The following is a 16,507-nucleotide window of genomic DNA, read 5'->3' as shown; positions in this document are numbered from 1 at the left end:
GGCTGAGCAAGGGCAGCTACAGAAAAAATAGGGTGTTTTGTCACCTTGTGCTGAACTGTTGTCCAAGAGTCCAGGAAGAACAGAATAGTGACACGGACTAGCAGTCTCCTGGTCTGTGGCTTATTATTAATGAAGCAATAAATGAGTCAGCCTGTTATTACTGGGAACTTTCTAGGGATCCTGGGCTCTATTCTAAGTGTTGCAAAAGCGTAAGAATCCTATGTTCTCTGTCCACTTGGTTGAAAAGGACAAAATTGGTGCAGGAATAACAGGGAATGATTAGACCTAGGTGATCTGACCGGCAGGAAACCATTCATGCTTGCCAGCAAGGAGGTTGTATTTGAGAACTCAGCCTTTTGTGGAGATTCTGTAAGCAGCTCGATGACAAAGGTCTGGAGTCAGGGCAAATATAATAAATTGCTTAAGAAAATGGACCCTAGTGGTGGTAGTAGCAGTAGTAATAATGATGATAATGATCGTGATGGCTGATATTTACTCAAACTCATTTCATTCCTGTGTGCCTGAATTCTCACAAATTAATTTTCATGAATTAATTAAATTAATCCTTACCAACAACCTACAGGGAAGAAAGTATTTTCATTACCATTGTACTGGCGACTAAACGGTAGCACGGATAGATGAAGTAACTTGCTCAAGGCCACAGGTAGGAAGCAGCTAAGGCAAGATTGGTATCTGGGAAATCAGGCTCTAGGCCCTGCTTTTAATCGCTGTCTATGTGAACTTCTTAAATATAGTTGACGATCAAAGGTGACAGCAGCATCTCCAAAGACTGGGTGGGTATCTCCGAGCAGATTCTTTCCGGCCTGAGTCAGAGCGACAGATGTCAGTGGTGGGATCATATCTCAAACTAAAGCAAAATGATTTGATATGTTTGGTGGATGATACCAGGGCCCAGTTTCCAGTTCAGCCCTGTCATTTCTGAACCTCAGGCTCCAGACATCCAGACTAGGGCCTGATTTTGACCTCTGCGCTTGTGTACTCTTGGTGCTAGGAGAAGGTGTCCTTGGCTTGGGAGAAGGGCAAGTCAAGGGAAATGACTTGGTCTCTCCAAGTTGACACTGGAGCTGGGGAAGTGGGACTCGGAGTTAGGGAATGAGAGCACAGATCTATGAGCTTCTTCTAGAGACAGTTAGCGTGAGACTCGTGTGTATACATATTTGCAGTGTTATCCTTACATGAGAAGAGCATGTTCTTGCAAATCTATTTCAAATGATTATTGATATTGATTCACACTACTTTCGTCCTCATGAGTTTTCTCATGTAGGAAATGCCATAAAAATATCACAAAGTAAGGAGTTTTTTGAAACATAAAAAAGAGCTCTTTCATACTTGTAAAGGTTGGGAAACATTGTCCAGAGCAGTGATCTCTAAACCCTTGAGAATTAGCTCCCTCGTCACTTCAGATAATTTGAGCAAACTCCATAAATGTGCATTTATTATAAATTATGTCAGTGGTACTAATCTATTATGTAATATTATAACTATTCATGAAAATAGAAGATAAAAATTGAAATGTTTGTCTTTTCTTTCCTACACCATTCCGGCATCTTGCGTGCTGTAAGGGGCTACTTGCCCCCACTTTGAAGACAAGAGTGGATTCTGGGAGCGTTAGTGGAATGACTTTTTTCCCTTAGGGCTGACTTTGAAGTTTAATGAGCCATTTTTAGTCGAGAGCCTAGTTCAGTTTGCTTAAGCCCAGGGGTCACCAGCTCAGCTTTTTCACCGGAAGGACCAAAGTGTGGGGCGTGATAAAGCAGAGACAAGGAACCCTATAATTCATTAGCTGCTGAGCTTAGGGTAGAAGTGTTCCGCTGGGGGGTCTCCCAGCCCAGCACTGGGCACTTGGGGGGTACATGGTAGGCAGACTGGCAAAGCCTCAGGACAGCTTTCTCATTTGTTTTCCACTCAGGAGCCCAGAAGCAAAATTGTGCTGACTCAGGCAGGGGTGATTTTCAGTGGCTCAACCAGTTTCACTTTTCTCCTTCCTACAGACTGAGGGGAGCATCTAGATTGGACTCCTGCACTTCTTTCTGACACACTCCCAGGACCCACCTAGTTGTAGGAAATAGCCTATTGGCTAAAAAGTCAGATTTCTCAGTTTCCTGTCTTATTTTCTTGGTCTGATGTCCTTGGCAACTTCAGTTGCTGCTCCCTTCCTCAAGACCTATAAATCCAACCTCCTCCTTTGGTATCCAGGACTCCATCTTATTTTATTTTTAAAGATTTTATTTATTCATTTGAGAGAGAGAAAGAGAGCATGAGCTGGGAGTCGGCGGGGGCGGCAGAGGGAGAAGGAAAAGCAGTTCCTCCCTGCTGAGCAGGGAGCCCTGCACAGGGCTGCATCCCAGAACCCCAAGATCATGACCTGAATTGAAGGCAGACGTTTAACTGACCAAGCCACCCAGGCACCCCCAAGACTCCATTTGACCCATCCAATTCTAACTTTATGCGTCTTTACATGTAAACCTCTCCTTCAGTCAGGCTGGTCTCCTTATGCCTTGACACTCCTACAAACCCCGCTCCATCCCACCAGTGTGTATGTGTGTGTGTGCGCATGCCACACAGGGTTTTTGCTTATTCTGTCTTTATGGCCTCAGACTGATTACCCCAAGTGGGCATCCTTCCTCATCCTTCTCCATCAGTCAAACTACCTGCTCTTCAAAAATAAGATGAGACCTTCCTCTTGTATAAAGATTTTACCGAATGCTTCTCCACATGTGGTCCTTAGACAGCCCGCATCACGTCATCCCCTAGAATGGTGGTTAGGAATGTGAATCCTCCGTTCTCACCTCAGAACCCGTGAATCACAGCGGGAAGCAAGGCCCAGGAATCGGCATTTTAGAAGGGTGTTTTTGATGTGCAGGGCAGTCTGAGGGCTGCTGTTACCTGGTAACTTGGGGCACAGCCCTCTCTTTTGCCACAGACCTGCATTTTTCTCTTGAGTTAAGACCTATGGACAGGCATGTCTGAGTGTTCTACAGTGACTTCCTGGCTTTCAGGTCATTTGTAGGCCTCTCCCAGGGAAGCTCTATTCTTCCTTCCACCTCCCCCTCCCCACCCCGGCCCTTGTGGCAGCTCGTTAAGGAGCTCCTGCACATCTGTAATGTATGAGGGCTGCAGGCCTGAAGACTTCAAGTCATCTTGATGGCCATTGACCATACCTGCACTGAGAAACCAGGCTCCAACGGCTGAAGGAAGAACAGACTGAGGGCTGGGAGTGTGAAGTGGGAATTAGGGGCACAGTGGGTCTCCCTGATAGGACTGAACATGTTTACTAGCCTGCAGAGAGGAGAGCTGAATGGGAACACCAGCCATGCCTGTCTGCAGTGGAGTGGAGAACTCCTAGGATCATGAGCTCTCGGCTGACCTTCCTCTTTTCTCCAGGCTTTCTCTTGTCCCATCAGGGATCCCTGGACATAAGCTAAGTTGGAAGATGAAGAATGAGGTCTAGAAATTGAGTGTTGTCAAGTCTACCTCTGTCAGCCAACTGGACAAACAGCAATTCCAGTGGGTGCCCAGAAACTCCAGCCTCTAGTAAGGAAACAAGGGGAAGCATACTGAAAGTTCTGTCTGGCTGGAGTTTGGCATTCCCTTTGTCTTCTTAGCAAGAGGCCTCACTGCATTCAGGAATTGGATTCTGTGCGTGTGCGTGTATGTGTGTGACCAATTAGTATAACCAGCCTCATCTTGGATTCAAAAAAATCCCCAGATGGAAGTAATTGTATTCATAAGCCCTTGTATTTTTAGAATGCCTTTTCCAGAAAGCTCAAAGCATAGCAAACACTCTGTGGCATAACCTAGTTTGTTTCTGGACCATCTCCAGGTATTTGGTAAAGGAGCAGCTTCTATAATTACTGTCATTTTACATTTGGAGGATGGAGAAGCTTTGTGGGTTGAAAAGGTCACATGGCATTAGGGGCAGAACTGGGAACAGGACACTCAGCTTCTACTCCTGTCTCGATCAGTGATTTCCAAACAGAGGCCCACAGATTCATGCTGTGATGGCTGCTTAAGAAGCACGTGTGGAATTAATTAAAAATATAGATTCCTGGACTTCCTTTCTCTAAAGATTCCAACTCAGTAGGTCTGGGGTGGGACCCAGGAATCTATATTCTCTACCAGTATTCCAGATGATTCTGATGCACCGCCAGCTCTGGAAACGAGTACTCTGGACCATATGCCAACCACACTACCCACCTATTTCTTCCCAGAAAGGTCTTTGACTGAAACATGCCTTTTTCATGTTTTTCGTCTTGCCACCCACCCTCCAACTCCCCCAGGCCTCCCAGCTCAGGCCAAGAAACACGCTGAGTCCGCCAAGAACACGCTGCTGACCTGGAAGGACAGCACGACCTCAAACAAGGAGAAGAAGGAGATCCTGGACGCTCTGGTCATGCTGTACTACACCCTGGGGGTGGCCTGGCTCCTGCAGAACCGATATCCTTCCTTTACTAGTGGGGGTCTGGTGATCGAGGCCTGGTGCCTCCTGCGCCTGCCAGACGGGCTGTCTCACACAGGAGTCGGGGAGATCGAACCAGGCTCCATGGCTCTGTCCCAACAGCCAGCTGCCGCCTCCCTCGCTAGCCTCTCATCTCCATCCAGATAGGTAGGGATGTCCCTCCTCTGTCTGTTCATGTGAACTTGGAGTTGAGCCATGGGAGGGATCTCACTGGTGACACATCCCCTAGCCAGGTGAAAAGTTTTCAGCATCTGTCCTACCTTTCATTGAGCACCAAGAGGATCAGTGTTGGCAGTGAAGACGCAGGCGATGGTGGTGGGAGGAATGTCAGGAAGAGGGAGAATGGGTGGTAATTTACAGCACTGCGGGTCATGCAATCCCCTGGATCCCCTGAGGAGCTTTAAAAAGTATTGCTGTTTGGTCGCACCCCAGAGGTTGTGACTTAGGAGGTCTGGGGTGCATCCGTTTATTGAAATTTTTAAAAAGTCCCCCAGGTGATTGTAACATGCGCCAGAAACCTCTGATTTAATGGACTCTTGATCATTTTTGTTTTTCTGAAATGCTGTCAAGAATACTACCCGTGAAGCTGGAGGCCAAGCAAAATAGCCAAAAAAAAAAAAAAGCTCTCTATATCCCAGGGCAAAACTATTACTCTGCCAAAAGCTTGTGATTTTTGACAGCCTTTTGGTACCATCTCTCCTTGAGAACTGTTAAGGGCATTTCATGTTCATGTAAACCACAGTTGGAGCGGTACAGAGATGAGCGTGGCCTCTGTGGGGGGGTGCCACACACATTTATAAAACATTCCTTATTAAAAAAAAATTAATCATGAGTCGTCTTTGAGACCGTGTGTCCCTGGCCTCTCCTTTTTACACATCCCTGTCTCTCTACTCTTTTGGTCTTGATACTCAGCTTGCAAAAACTGATCTCTGGCCTTCCTCTGTTATGCCCTTAGAAGGGGCTATTGAAAATGCAGGAAATAGAAGGATGTTTGGGAATTGAGGGGATTTCCTGCTGTTTGCTTCTTGCCAAAAACCTGCTTTGCTTGGACTTTCTAAATGATCCAGAAAGTCCCTTTCAGCAGACTTCGTTCCTCTCTTTTATCATTCATAGGAACCAACGCGGGAAAACTGCGTGGCTCTTGCCTGCGGTGGACGCCTGCACAGGAAACATAGCCAAGGGTGCAGTTTCTGTTCACACCTCCCATGCTCACCACCCACCCCAGCGCTGGATTCAGGCTACAGCAGGGGAAACCTGGGGCTCTGTTTGTTTTCTAAAGAATTCTTGACGACATACACATAAGGGAAATAAAGAACACAGTAAAGTGCCCATTTTCAAATTCTGCTTTGTTTTCCCAAAGGGCCCTTTTATTTGCTTATCACCTGCTGTCCCTGGCAGTGGGGGAGCTGGTGTGCCTGGCCATTTCCTTGACTGTGTCACTGGCAGAGAGGCTTATCTCAACCTGCAGAAGGCAGAGAGAAACATGGAGGAGCTGAAAGAATTATTTAAGGGAGGTGTTCGCAAATCCCAAGTCTCGGAGAAAGACCTGACCATTGCTTTGGGCAGGTAAGATCTGGGCTTTGAGATACTTGGGCTTTGTGAAGGAGGCCTGGAACTGCATGATGGTTCCGTGTGTTCTCTACAGAATGGGAGAAAAATACTCAGGATGAAAAAAACCCCAGAGCCTCACATGATGGTAAAAGAGGCTTGTGTTTCTCAAAAGTACACCCCACGATCCGAGCTTTGCGGGCAGTGCCCTTTAATCCTAAAACACCACTGAGGTCCCATCCGGCACAGTCACGATCTCAGTAGACAGAGGGCAGGGAAAGCCAGGCTGAGAGCAAACATACCATCCACGGTGATGAGCTTTAAGTGTTGGACCCATGGTCTGAACTGAGGGACTCCTAGCCCTTATGCTGCCTCTCACACTTATTGTCAAATTGTATCTTTTTCTGAATTGCCACCCACATTTGTCATTAAGTATGATATCTTAAAAGACGAGGAAGGAACACTTCATGAAGGCTGTTTATTGGAGGCCCACGGAAGCTAGGCACAGCATGTGCATTTTTAAGGAAAGTTCTGTTCCATATGGAAATCAAGTACATGGGATTTGTTTAAGTCAGAACCAGACTTAGCTGTTTTGCAGCTGAGTTAGGTATCCTCAGAGAGAATCATGATATTTACATATGAGAGTGGGCCCATCAGATTATCAGAAGAAAAGACTAAAAGGCTTACTATTCCCTAGATTTCAAAAATATCTTCACACCCTTGAAAGCAATCTGTTTCCAAAACTGTAAGCACTTGGCGTGGTAGGGAAGGTAACTAAAGGTTAAGTAAGTGAAATACATGAGTCACGTCTGCCTGCTCTAACCATGAATCTAGAAATCAAATGGGAAATGGAGGGGAGGTGTTGGAATGCCCAGAGCTAATCTAACAAGGGATGTAAGTCCACAAGGCCATAAATTAGAGTGTAGTGAATGTCTGCTGCTATCACATGGGTCAGTGGCTAAGGTTTTTGTGCTTCATGGGAAAGATAGCCGTGTTCCTTTTTCAGAGTAAATTCTAGTGCATAGTTCATTCATTCATTCTGCGATATTTACCTAGCATCTATTTTGTACTTGCGCTGTTCTAAGTGTTGGAACATTTACTAGGTATAACTGTATCCAAGACACTAGTCTAAGTGCTTCACATAATTTATTTACTTCAATCCTCTACTATAAGCCTATGAGGTAGATATTTTTATTTTCATTTCACAGATAAGAAAATTAAGGCACAGAAAGAGTAAATAGAGGAGATGGCATGTAGATGGGGCATATGAATCCATAGCTTACCTTCTGTACCGCATCTAATTATGTTTTAGAGTGAACAAATATGTAGTAAATCCCTTTTCTCATTTTAAAGGTAGGGAAAATAAAGTGTGACTATACAGGCCAGACATCTTGGCTAATATCTCCTTACAACTTGGCGAGAGGCGTTTTCATTCTGTAACTTATGCTCTTATGGTCAAGAGATAGTGGTCTGATTCATCAAATATTTTGGTAAAGAATTATCAGATAACAGGCCAGTACTCTTTTGATGATTAAATTGTAAATTGCAGAATGCCTTATCTAAAATAATTTTATACACACAGATTCTTTTTTCAATTTGGAAATACAAAGATGGAAGTAAGAGGTGAGGGGGAGGAATATTGATTGTGTATCCGCTATGTGTTAAGTGATTTCATGTATAAATTTTAACCTAATCTTCACAACAACCATGTAATTTGGGTATTCTTAGCCTTGTTTTATTTGTTTTTTTTTTTAAAGCCAATAAATTTTTATTTAAGGAGTTTTTACATGTGATTCCTTCCACTGCCAGTCACTGCTCATCACCATAGTTCCTCCAAAGTTAGAATCATAATCTTCAAAACGGCCCTTTTTAAAAGAACTTGATCAATCCACAGTTGTCACTGTCACTCCAGAGTTCTTTCAGCTGGGTTTCTTGCATCTCCATTTGAATACGGACATACTTTAAGAACTCCCCACCTGTAATCTTTGGTATCCAATGTCTTTACTTCAGGGCCCTGTTTAGGGTCTGAGTGTGGATCTGCCTGGTTCTCAATTTCAAACACCCTCTAAATGTGAATGAGTTCAAATCATATTCACCCCTAAACTATCACCCTAGAACTGTACAGATTGTTGGGATACACCAATACCTAAGATTGAAAAAATATGACTATTAGGTCAGAGTTTTAGCAGATAAGGGTAAGTGTCTTGTAGTTCTTTCCCACAGATCTAACACATAGTTCTGTGAATAAAGGAAACCACACAAATACTCTATGATGTGTTTCCAACGATGTAGGTCTACGGAAAAAGCCCCATCGGGATAGACCTCAACCCTTGTTTTATTTGGAAGAAAATATAGGCTATTGGAGTTTGACTGTTAAGCCAATAACTTGTGAGAAACAGCTTTGAACTACCATGTTCTCCTTGTATCTTACTGTGTCTAGAGGGATAAACCTGAATGGAATGCTATTTTATTCTCATTTTAAAAAATTCTATTTTGTTTTGGAAGCTTTGAAAATACAGTTATGAAGAAGAAAATAAAAGTTAGTTTTATTTTCACCCCCTAAACATAACTACTATGGGCATTTTAGTTAGATATAGATATAGATAGATATACATTTTAGTTAAAGATAGGTATATAGATAGAAAGATATATCAAGGTCAATTTCTAGTATAGTCATATCACTTTTTTTTTAACTTAGCACGCTTAATTTTTGCCCATATTACTTAGTCTAAAAAAGAGGCATGATTTTTAAAGTCTGAAGTATTTTATTGTATCACATGTCATAATTTATTTAACCACTACCTTTTGGAAGGGATATTTATGTTGTTTTCTCTTTCCTTTCTCATTTTTAACTGAGGAGGACTAAACTAAACTAAATCAAACAAGACAAAGCATTAATTTTGCATTGGTTTGAAAGAGAGGGAGCCAGAAGTAATAAAATTTTATTTTGATTCTAGAAAATCTGTGTTTATGAGTAAATTATCCCACCTTTGTGAATTGCTGGAAGCCATTTTTTCCATTTGTTTTTTTTTTTTATAAAATTAGACTACAGCATGCTATATGAATGGAAGCGAATGGTAGTCAGTGGAATCTGGTTGGTGAAATGCAGGTTAATAGGAGTTTGTTTCTGCAAGACTGGATTTTTAGCTAGCCACTGATATGATTGGCCTATGAAGGCCAAATTGTTTTGTTCTTAGAATCAGTTCCTTTTGTGTCTGGACAACTTTCTGACTTTGATCTTTGTCCCTCTTATAGGGCCTCCTTGGCCATCCACAGATTGAACCTCGCTCTGGCATACTTTGAAAAGGCAATTGGCAATGTTATTGCTGCTGAGGGTGATAGGACATTGGATCTGGTCAGTCTATATGAGGAAATCGCTCAGATTGAGCAGCTGAGGAGGAATCATGATCGGGCCATCCAGTACTTGCAGCAGGTTAGTAAGTTGGCTGGACCCCCAACCTAGAGGCTGTGTTTGGCCCCAGGCCCTAATCTCAGGGCCAGGGAAGCTTGGGCTTCTCAGAAGAACAAAGGGGTGGGATGGATTTCCTGCCGGATCCACAAGAGCCCTTCCTCAACCTTAAACAACAGGGTCAGAGAACACTGACTCAAGGTTGGGTGTATCTGCTCTTTGACCCGATCTGAGACCAGATTTCCCATCCCAGGCCTCCCCTCAATTCTGTGGGTACTAGGAACAGATAACCAAGTGAGTCTGCTCCAGGGAAAAAAGCCATAGGGGCAACCAAACTTAAGTCTTTAGCAAACACAAAGGGCTTTTTTTTAAATGAAAAAAATCGTGATATTTTGGTGTAATGGTGTCATTTGTCCTCTAGGCTAGTCTAGCTGTTTGTATCAACAAGTCTAAACTTAAACTGACAAAAAGGTTTTTCACTTGGAGATCACTAATTTGACAAATGCCCAGGGGAAAACAAAACAGAACCGGAAGGAATGTTGAATATATTATAATGAAAACAGTGTAAGGCATTTTTACCTATCATGTACTTGAAACTTGCCTTGAAACTGCTTGTTGCACTCACCTTTTCTCTCCTCAAATGAGAATCTGGCCTGTGGCTTCAGGTATCTCCCAAAGTCAAAAGTGGATCAAAATATCTGATTTTCTGTATCATAGAACACGTCCAATACAATTCAATGGAATATATGAAAACAGGCTGACATTGTAGCAAAGGCATTGCAGGTAATCCCACAATCCAAAGTTACTAGTATCATACGCTGGAGAAATGTTAGGGAATGCAGCTCTGTAAGCATTGGTCAGATCAGAATAGACAAAACAACGTATAATCAGTGTTTCCCAGCGAAAAGTAATAGTTAACACCTATGGAAAGCCTTTACTATGTGCACTTGAGGGTGTAGCTGTTTAGTCCATGCAGTAACCCCGTGCTGTGGAGGCACTATTATTATTTTTATCTTTTTTATGGGTGAGGAAACTGAAGCAGAAAGAGTCATAGCTAATTCAGCTGAAGTTGTGTGGCTAACAAGTAGGAGAGTAGGGATTTGAACTTAGGAAATCTGAGCCCTCAGAGCCTATACTCTTAACTGCTCTGAACTGTCTTAGCTCCATAGTGTTGTCTGATAATCGCTGGAGCTCCTGAAATACCTTGTGGTGTTCACCCTGTGAACTGTGAAGCTTGGGTGGTTTTTGTCTTGCTGGTGGAAGCGGACCAGATGGTTTCTCTCTTCTTTCTCCTTCCGTTTTAGTATGAATGATAATAGTAATAAAATCGCCACTTCTCTCATGCTTATGACATTCCAGGTGGTATTCTAAACACTTCACATATATTAATTCATTTAATCTTTTCAGCAACTTTTTGCAAGAGTCATTTCCGAAATTCCTATTTTATATTTGAAGACGTTAGTGACTTGCCCAATGTCATAAGTGGCTGAAGTGTGATAGGAACCCAGGCAGGATGGCTTTCTGATCCATGTTCAACTCCCCTGCACTTCCTTTGATAACGAGCCTTTGAGAGGCTGAGCTAAAGTTGTGATTGTAATTTTGCTATGAAACTTAATAAGAAATAATAATAGCTAATGTTTATCGAGGACTTACCATGTGATGGTACTATGTACGCCCAGCGCTTTGCATGTGCTATCTCATTTAATCTTTTCCAAACCCTAGTTGATGGAAGCTGTATATTTCTTCTACGTGTGAAGGGGAAGTTACTTGTTCAAGACTCACAGCTCACAGTGAGGAAGTAACTGGGATTCAAACTCATCTCTCTTGTAACTCCATGATTGGGTACATGCAGCTCTCAACTAGCAATTTCATGAGAGCTATTAGAAAATCCTCAGTAAAACACTGTTGTTTGGGTACTTACTTGATCATGATTTTCTCTATTCCAGGCCTATTCTATCTGTGTTTCTCTGTTCACTGAAGCCAGCCCCCAAACTGCAGAGGCCAGTGCATTACTAGCCAAGGCTCACGCCATGTCTGGAGAGGCCCAACACAGGGGTAGGTGGAGGGGGTAGTTTGCAGTTATCATCATTTCCCTTGGGAGGGAAGCACACTGGCAATGGTCTATCTATCAATATTGACAGGTTATAATCAGCTATTCATGACTGTAGTGGAAAAATTAGACTGGATGCATTTTGTATGAAATCATTTACACATGGATTTAGGCACAATATCTCCACAAATTAGTTGGAACATCAAAACCAATAAAATCATCTGATTTCTATTTCCTTTACTCCCTTAGAATCTCAGCAGAATTCACCTGCATAAGGAGTAGAGAGATCATACATGCTATGAATATGACCTGTGGCATATCGGTTGATGAGGAAATCCAGTGATAAAAGACAAAAACATGGGCTCCTTCTCCCCTCCTCCTCCATTCTCAACCTCCTTGACTCTTTTCCTCTGGCTGACAAGAGAGAATATTTGTAGCAGCTAGAATTTTCATGACCTATATTCAAAAGTGAGGTACTGGGGGTTCTGGAGGAAAACTAAGGCATGAATTCACCCATTGGCAGTAGTCCTTTCTCAGGCAAGGTCATCCTGTGGAAAGTTCGTAGCTTTGGGAAAGACACAAAAGAACTGGTGAGGAAGGACTGCAGCCCTGCTCAGATGAGATGACTGGGTCAGATTAATGATGCTAATGGATTCAGTGGCCCATCAGGAGGAATTTGGGATTTCTGAAGAATATGTGAAGAACATTTAAAAATGTTGATTTTCTCTGCTTATCAAAGGAATCCATTTAGGTGTACATTATTTTCCAGTTGTGTATGAAAAAGAAACAATTATAGGAAAAGTTTTTCATCCTACTTTTTTCTATTCTTATATTTCCCCATGACATTAAACAATTTTGTTCAATTTTCAGAAGTTATTTGATATTTTGGTTATTCTTTTCTTTAACATATATGTTCATTGAAGACTTTCTGATTCTGTGTTTTCTAGCTAATCATCTTCCTTCTTTAAAAAATTTTCTTGTGTATACTAACAGTATTTGTACTCCATCTATATGTTTGAATTTTTTAAAAATAGTCTTTGTGGTTAAAACACATTAATCTCTATTTGAATATTGAGTAAACATTGATGAGTAAAAATTTTGTTCCAATAAGAAAATTTTATGCTTCTGGAGTTGGGAGATTCTAAGGCTGCCTTATTATTTTCTTGTATACTAATTTTTAACTTTAAAGAAGATTTGGATCTTCACCTCCTATCATTCACTAAATTCCAAATGGGTCCCATTTTAACATCAAAACTGAAAATGTAAATTATCTAGAAGGAAACACAATACTGGAATCAAAATTTCTAAAACTAAAAACTGGAAAGGAACTGTCTGAGCACACGAAGTTATACTAGAAAAGAGGTTGGTAGCTTTAATTATAAAAAGATCTAAAACTTGTGTCTGTCACAAAATAACACAAATAAAATGAAAACAAACAACATAATCCAAGATGAACAGAAAACTCGAATAGGCCCTTAATTAAAAAAAAAGAATTTGTAGTTAACTTTCTGAGAAAGAAATATCAATGTCCATATGATGTCACTGGGTAATTCTACTTAACATTTAAAGGATTAACATCCATCCTACAAAATCTTTTCCAGAAAATTAAAGAGGAGGGAACATTTCCCAGCTCATTTAATGAGGCTAACAGTACCCTAATACCAAAACTGGGTAAAGACACTACAAGAAAAAATGAAAACACAACTATAAAGCAATACCTTCATGCACATAAATGCAAAAAATCCTCAAGAAAATATATAGCAACGTATAAAAAAGAATAATATACCATGATCAAGGGGAGCTTTTTTCTTGAGAATATCAGGCTGGTTCAGTATTTAAACCTGAATGAATGTACTCTACCATTTTAACAGTCCAAAGATGAAAAGCACATAATCTTATCAGCTGATGCAGAAGAAGCATGTGACAAAATGCAACATCCTTTCATGATGGAAGGGGAACTTTCTCAATCTGATAAAAGGCATGTGCAAAAAACCTACAGCTAACATCATGCTTACTGGTGAAAGAGTGAGTTTTTTGCTCATAAGTTCAGGAACAAGGCAAGGATGTTCATTCTCATTTCTTTTAGTTAACATAATACTGAATGTCCTAGCCAGTGCAATAGGCAAGAAAAAGACATACAGCTTGATTGATCTTAAAAATTTTTAAGTTTAGCAGTGCCTGGGTGGCTCAGTGGGTTAAAGTCTCTGCCTTCAGCTCAGGTCATGATCTCAGGGTCCTGGGATCGAGCCCCGCATCGGGCTCTCTGCTCAACAGGGAGCCTGCTTCCTCCCCCGCCCCCACTTCTCTCTGCCTGCCTTTCTGCCTACTTGTGATCTCTCTCTGTCAAAAAAATAAATAAAATCTTTAAAAAAAATTTAAGTTTATTTAAATGTGGGGATTGAACTCATGACCCCAAGATCAAGAGTCACATGCTCTACTGACTGAGCCAGGGAGGTGACCCTGACACATCCCAAAACAAAAAAGAAACCTAAAAAGCACACAGTTTGAAGAGACACAGCAAGCATCAGAACCAGACTCAGATATAGTAGGGATATTTGAATGATCAGACTGGGAATTTAAAACAAGGATGTGATGTCCAAAGGCAGGAGATAGGCATCCCAGCTCAAGATTAGGGAGAGAGACTTCACCCTTCTACCTTTTTTTGTTTCTTTTTAAATTCTGTTTGAACCCTCAATGGATAGAATGATGGCCACTCACACTGGTGAGGGCAGATCTTCTTTACTCAGTCTATGGATTCAGATGCTGATTTCTCTTGGAGACACCCTCCCAGATGCACTCCAGAAATAATGTTTTATCAGCTATTTGGGGATCCCTTAGCATGGTCAAGTTTACACAAAATGAAACATGACAAGTCCACTCCTTGTCAGCTTGATCCTTACAAGCATCTCCTCAAACATACTTAATCTTCAAATAGAGATATAATTTTGTCTAATATGGTATAACTACCCTGGGTACTACTGGATATGTACTAGTTACCCTTTCCCAGAAGAGATAAAGTCCTTCAATGATGTTTACTCTTCTGATATTCCATAACTTGAAAACTATGATTAAAATGAACAATACTTAAATAGTGATATAATATCACTATGTCTTCTGTTACATGAAAAGGGAATAAAAGAAGAAAAATAAGATATTTGCTTAAATGGGCATATGTACACACAAGCATCTTTATAACAAAATGAGGAAACAACAGTTACAGTCCTCAGTTCTCTAAGTGGTCATCTGGTTGTAACTGCTGTAACTACCTTTTTGTTCTACCTATCCTGTGTTCTCTTTGCCTTTAACAACCACCTCACCTGGTAATGATTTTTTACTTTGGTGGGATGACCAAAGAAGCCTTCATTCCTGAAGTGAGTTCCTTGATCCAAAGCAATGCTGTGTGGAAAATACCATGATGGTGGGTGAGGCATTTGTGGGTTACGAATGGTAGTTTTGGTAGAAGCATTGCATACAGGGAAGGCAAATTTATATCCAGAGTAGATATCTCTTCTGCTTAAGGACCAAGAAGAAAATGGTTCAGTGTAATCAGCTTGTTACCAGGTAGCTGGCTAATTACCTTAGGTAATGGTGCCAAAACTGGGGCTCAGTGTTGCTGTCTGCTGCTGGCTGATTGTGTACTCAGCCATGGCTTTGGCAAACAAATGTCTTTGTTTTTGAGCTTGCTCCTGGTATCAAAATCTGTATTAGTCAGGGTTCTTCAGAGAAATATAACCAATAGGAGTAAAGGGAACACTGGTAAGTCTCAGAGTCCAAAGGCCTAAGAAGCAGGAGCTTCAATATTTGAAGACAGGAGAAGATGGGTTTCCAGCTGAAGAAGAAAATTCACCTTCCTTTGTCCCCCCCCCCTTTTTTTTCAACTTGGTGAGGACAGATCTTTACTCAATACTGATAAATAGTTGTATCATAGTTGTACATAGTTGTACATAGTACATAGTTGTACATAGTTGTTCATCTCTTCCAGAAACCCCTTCACAGACACACCCAGAAATTGTTTTGGCAGCTGTCTGTATCTGGGCAAGGACATATGGGAAATCACTGTACCTGCCACTCAGTTTTTCTGTGAATGCAAAACCGCCTTAAAAAATAAAGTCTCCTTTAAAGAAATCAAACATCTGAGCAAAGACATTAACATCCAGACACCATAGGAGGAGGTAGACTATAGTTAAGTCTAGGCAACTCATTAAAACCAAACCAAACAAAAAAACTCACAAAAATATATCAGAATCTGTAGTTGCTACTACATAATGTCTAAAATGTACAGTTTTCAACAAAGGAGAAGCATACAAAGAAAACAACCCATGGCTTACACCCAGAAAAAGAATAGTCAATATGTCTTGACTCTGAGTGGGCTACATGTTGGATTTAGCGAAGACTTAAGAGCAGCTATAAAATATCTTCAAAGGATTAAAGGAAACTGTCCAAAAAATTAAAAGAAAATGTAATGAAAATAGGAAGTCTCAACAGAGAAATATAAACTATTTAGGAAAAAAACAACCAAATGGAAATTCTAGAGTTGTAATATACAGCAACTGAATGAAAATTCATTAAATGGTCTCAACATCAGATTTGAGATGGCAGAGGAGAGAATGAGATAGCTCAAAGATACGGCACTAGAGATGATCTCCAAAGAGCAGAGAAAAAAAGTATTGATTTAGAAAAATGAACAAAGCATAAGAGATCTGTGGGACAACACCTGGTGTATCAACAGACATGTAATAGGAGCCTCAGAAGGCAGAATGAGGCAGCAAATTATCTGAAGAAATAATGACCCCCAGCTTCCCGGGTTTGTTATCTACAGATCCAGAATTCTCAATGCCAAGTAAGATAAGCACAGAGAGAATCACAACTAGCACATAGTCAAACTGCTGAATGACAAAAAGAAAATCTTGAAAGCAGTAGTGGAAAAACAGCTCTGTTCAGGGAAACAGTGATATGATTAATGGCTGATTTTCCCTCAGAATAATGGAGGCTAGAAAGTAATGGAAAAACATTCAAAATA

At 41.2% G+C, this 16,507-nt stretch overlaps 1 protein-coding gene across 1 annotated transcript in view; it reads left to right on the top strand.

Annotated features, from left to right (window-relative positions):
• The window catches only part of LOC111141200 (tetratricopeptide repeat domain 23 like), a 43,455-nt gene that overhangs the window by 13,060 nt on the left and 13,888 nt on the right, over nucleotides 1–16,507 (top strand). The window contains exons 4-7 of the mRNA XM_022493606.1: nucleotides 4,302–4,458; nucleotides 5,921–6,046; nucleotides 9,284–9,461; nucleotides 11,384–11,492. Coding sequence (XP_022349314.1) covers nucleotides 4,302–4,458; nucleotides 5,921–6,046; nucleotides 9,284–9,461; nucleotides 11,384–11,492 — 570 coding nt within the window. The remainder of the gene's footprint in view (nucleotides 1–4,301; nucleotides 4,459–5,920; nucleotides 6,047–9,283; nucleotides 9,462–11,383; nucleotides 11,493–16,507) is intronic.

The sequence above is a fragment of the Enhydra lutris genome, unplaced genomic scaffold, assembly GCF_002288905.1.
Source record: "Enhydra lutris kenyoni isolate GAN:26980312 unplaced genomic scaffold, ASM228890v2 scaffoldscaffold5, whole genome shotgun sequence".
NCBI lineage: Eukaryota > Metazoa > Chordata > Mammalia > Carnivora > Mustelidae > Enhydra > Enhydra lutris.
This window is presented reverse-complemented; position numbering and strand designations above follow the sequence as displayed.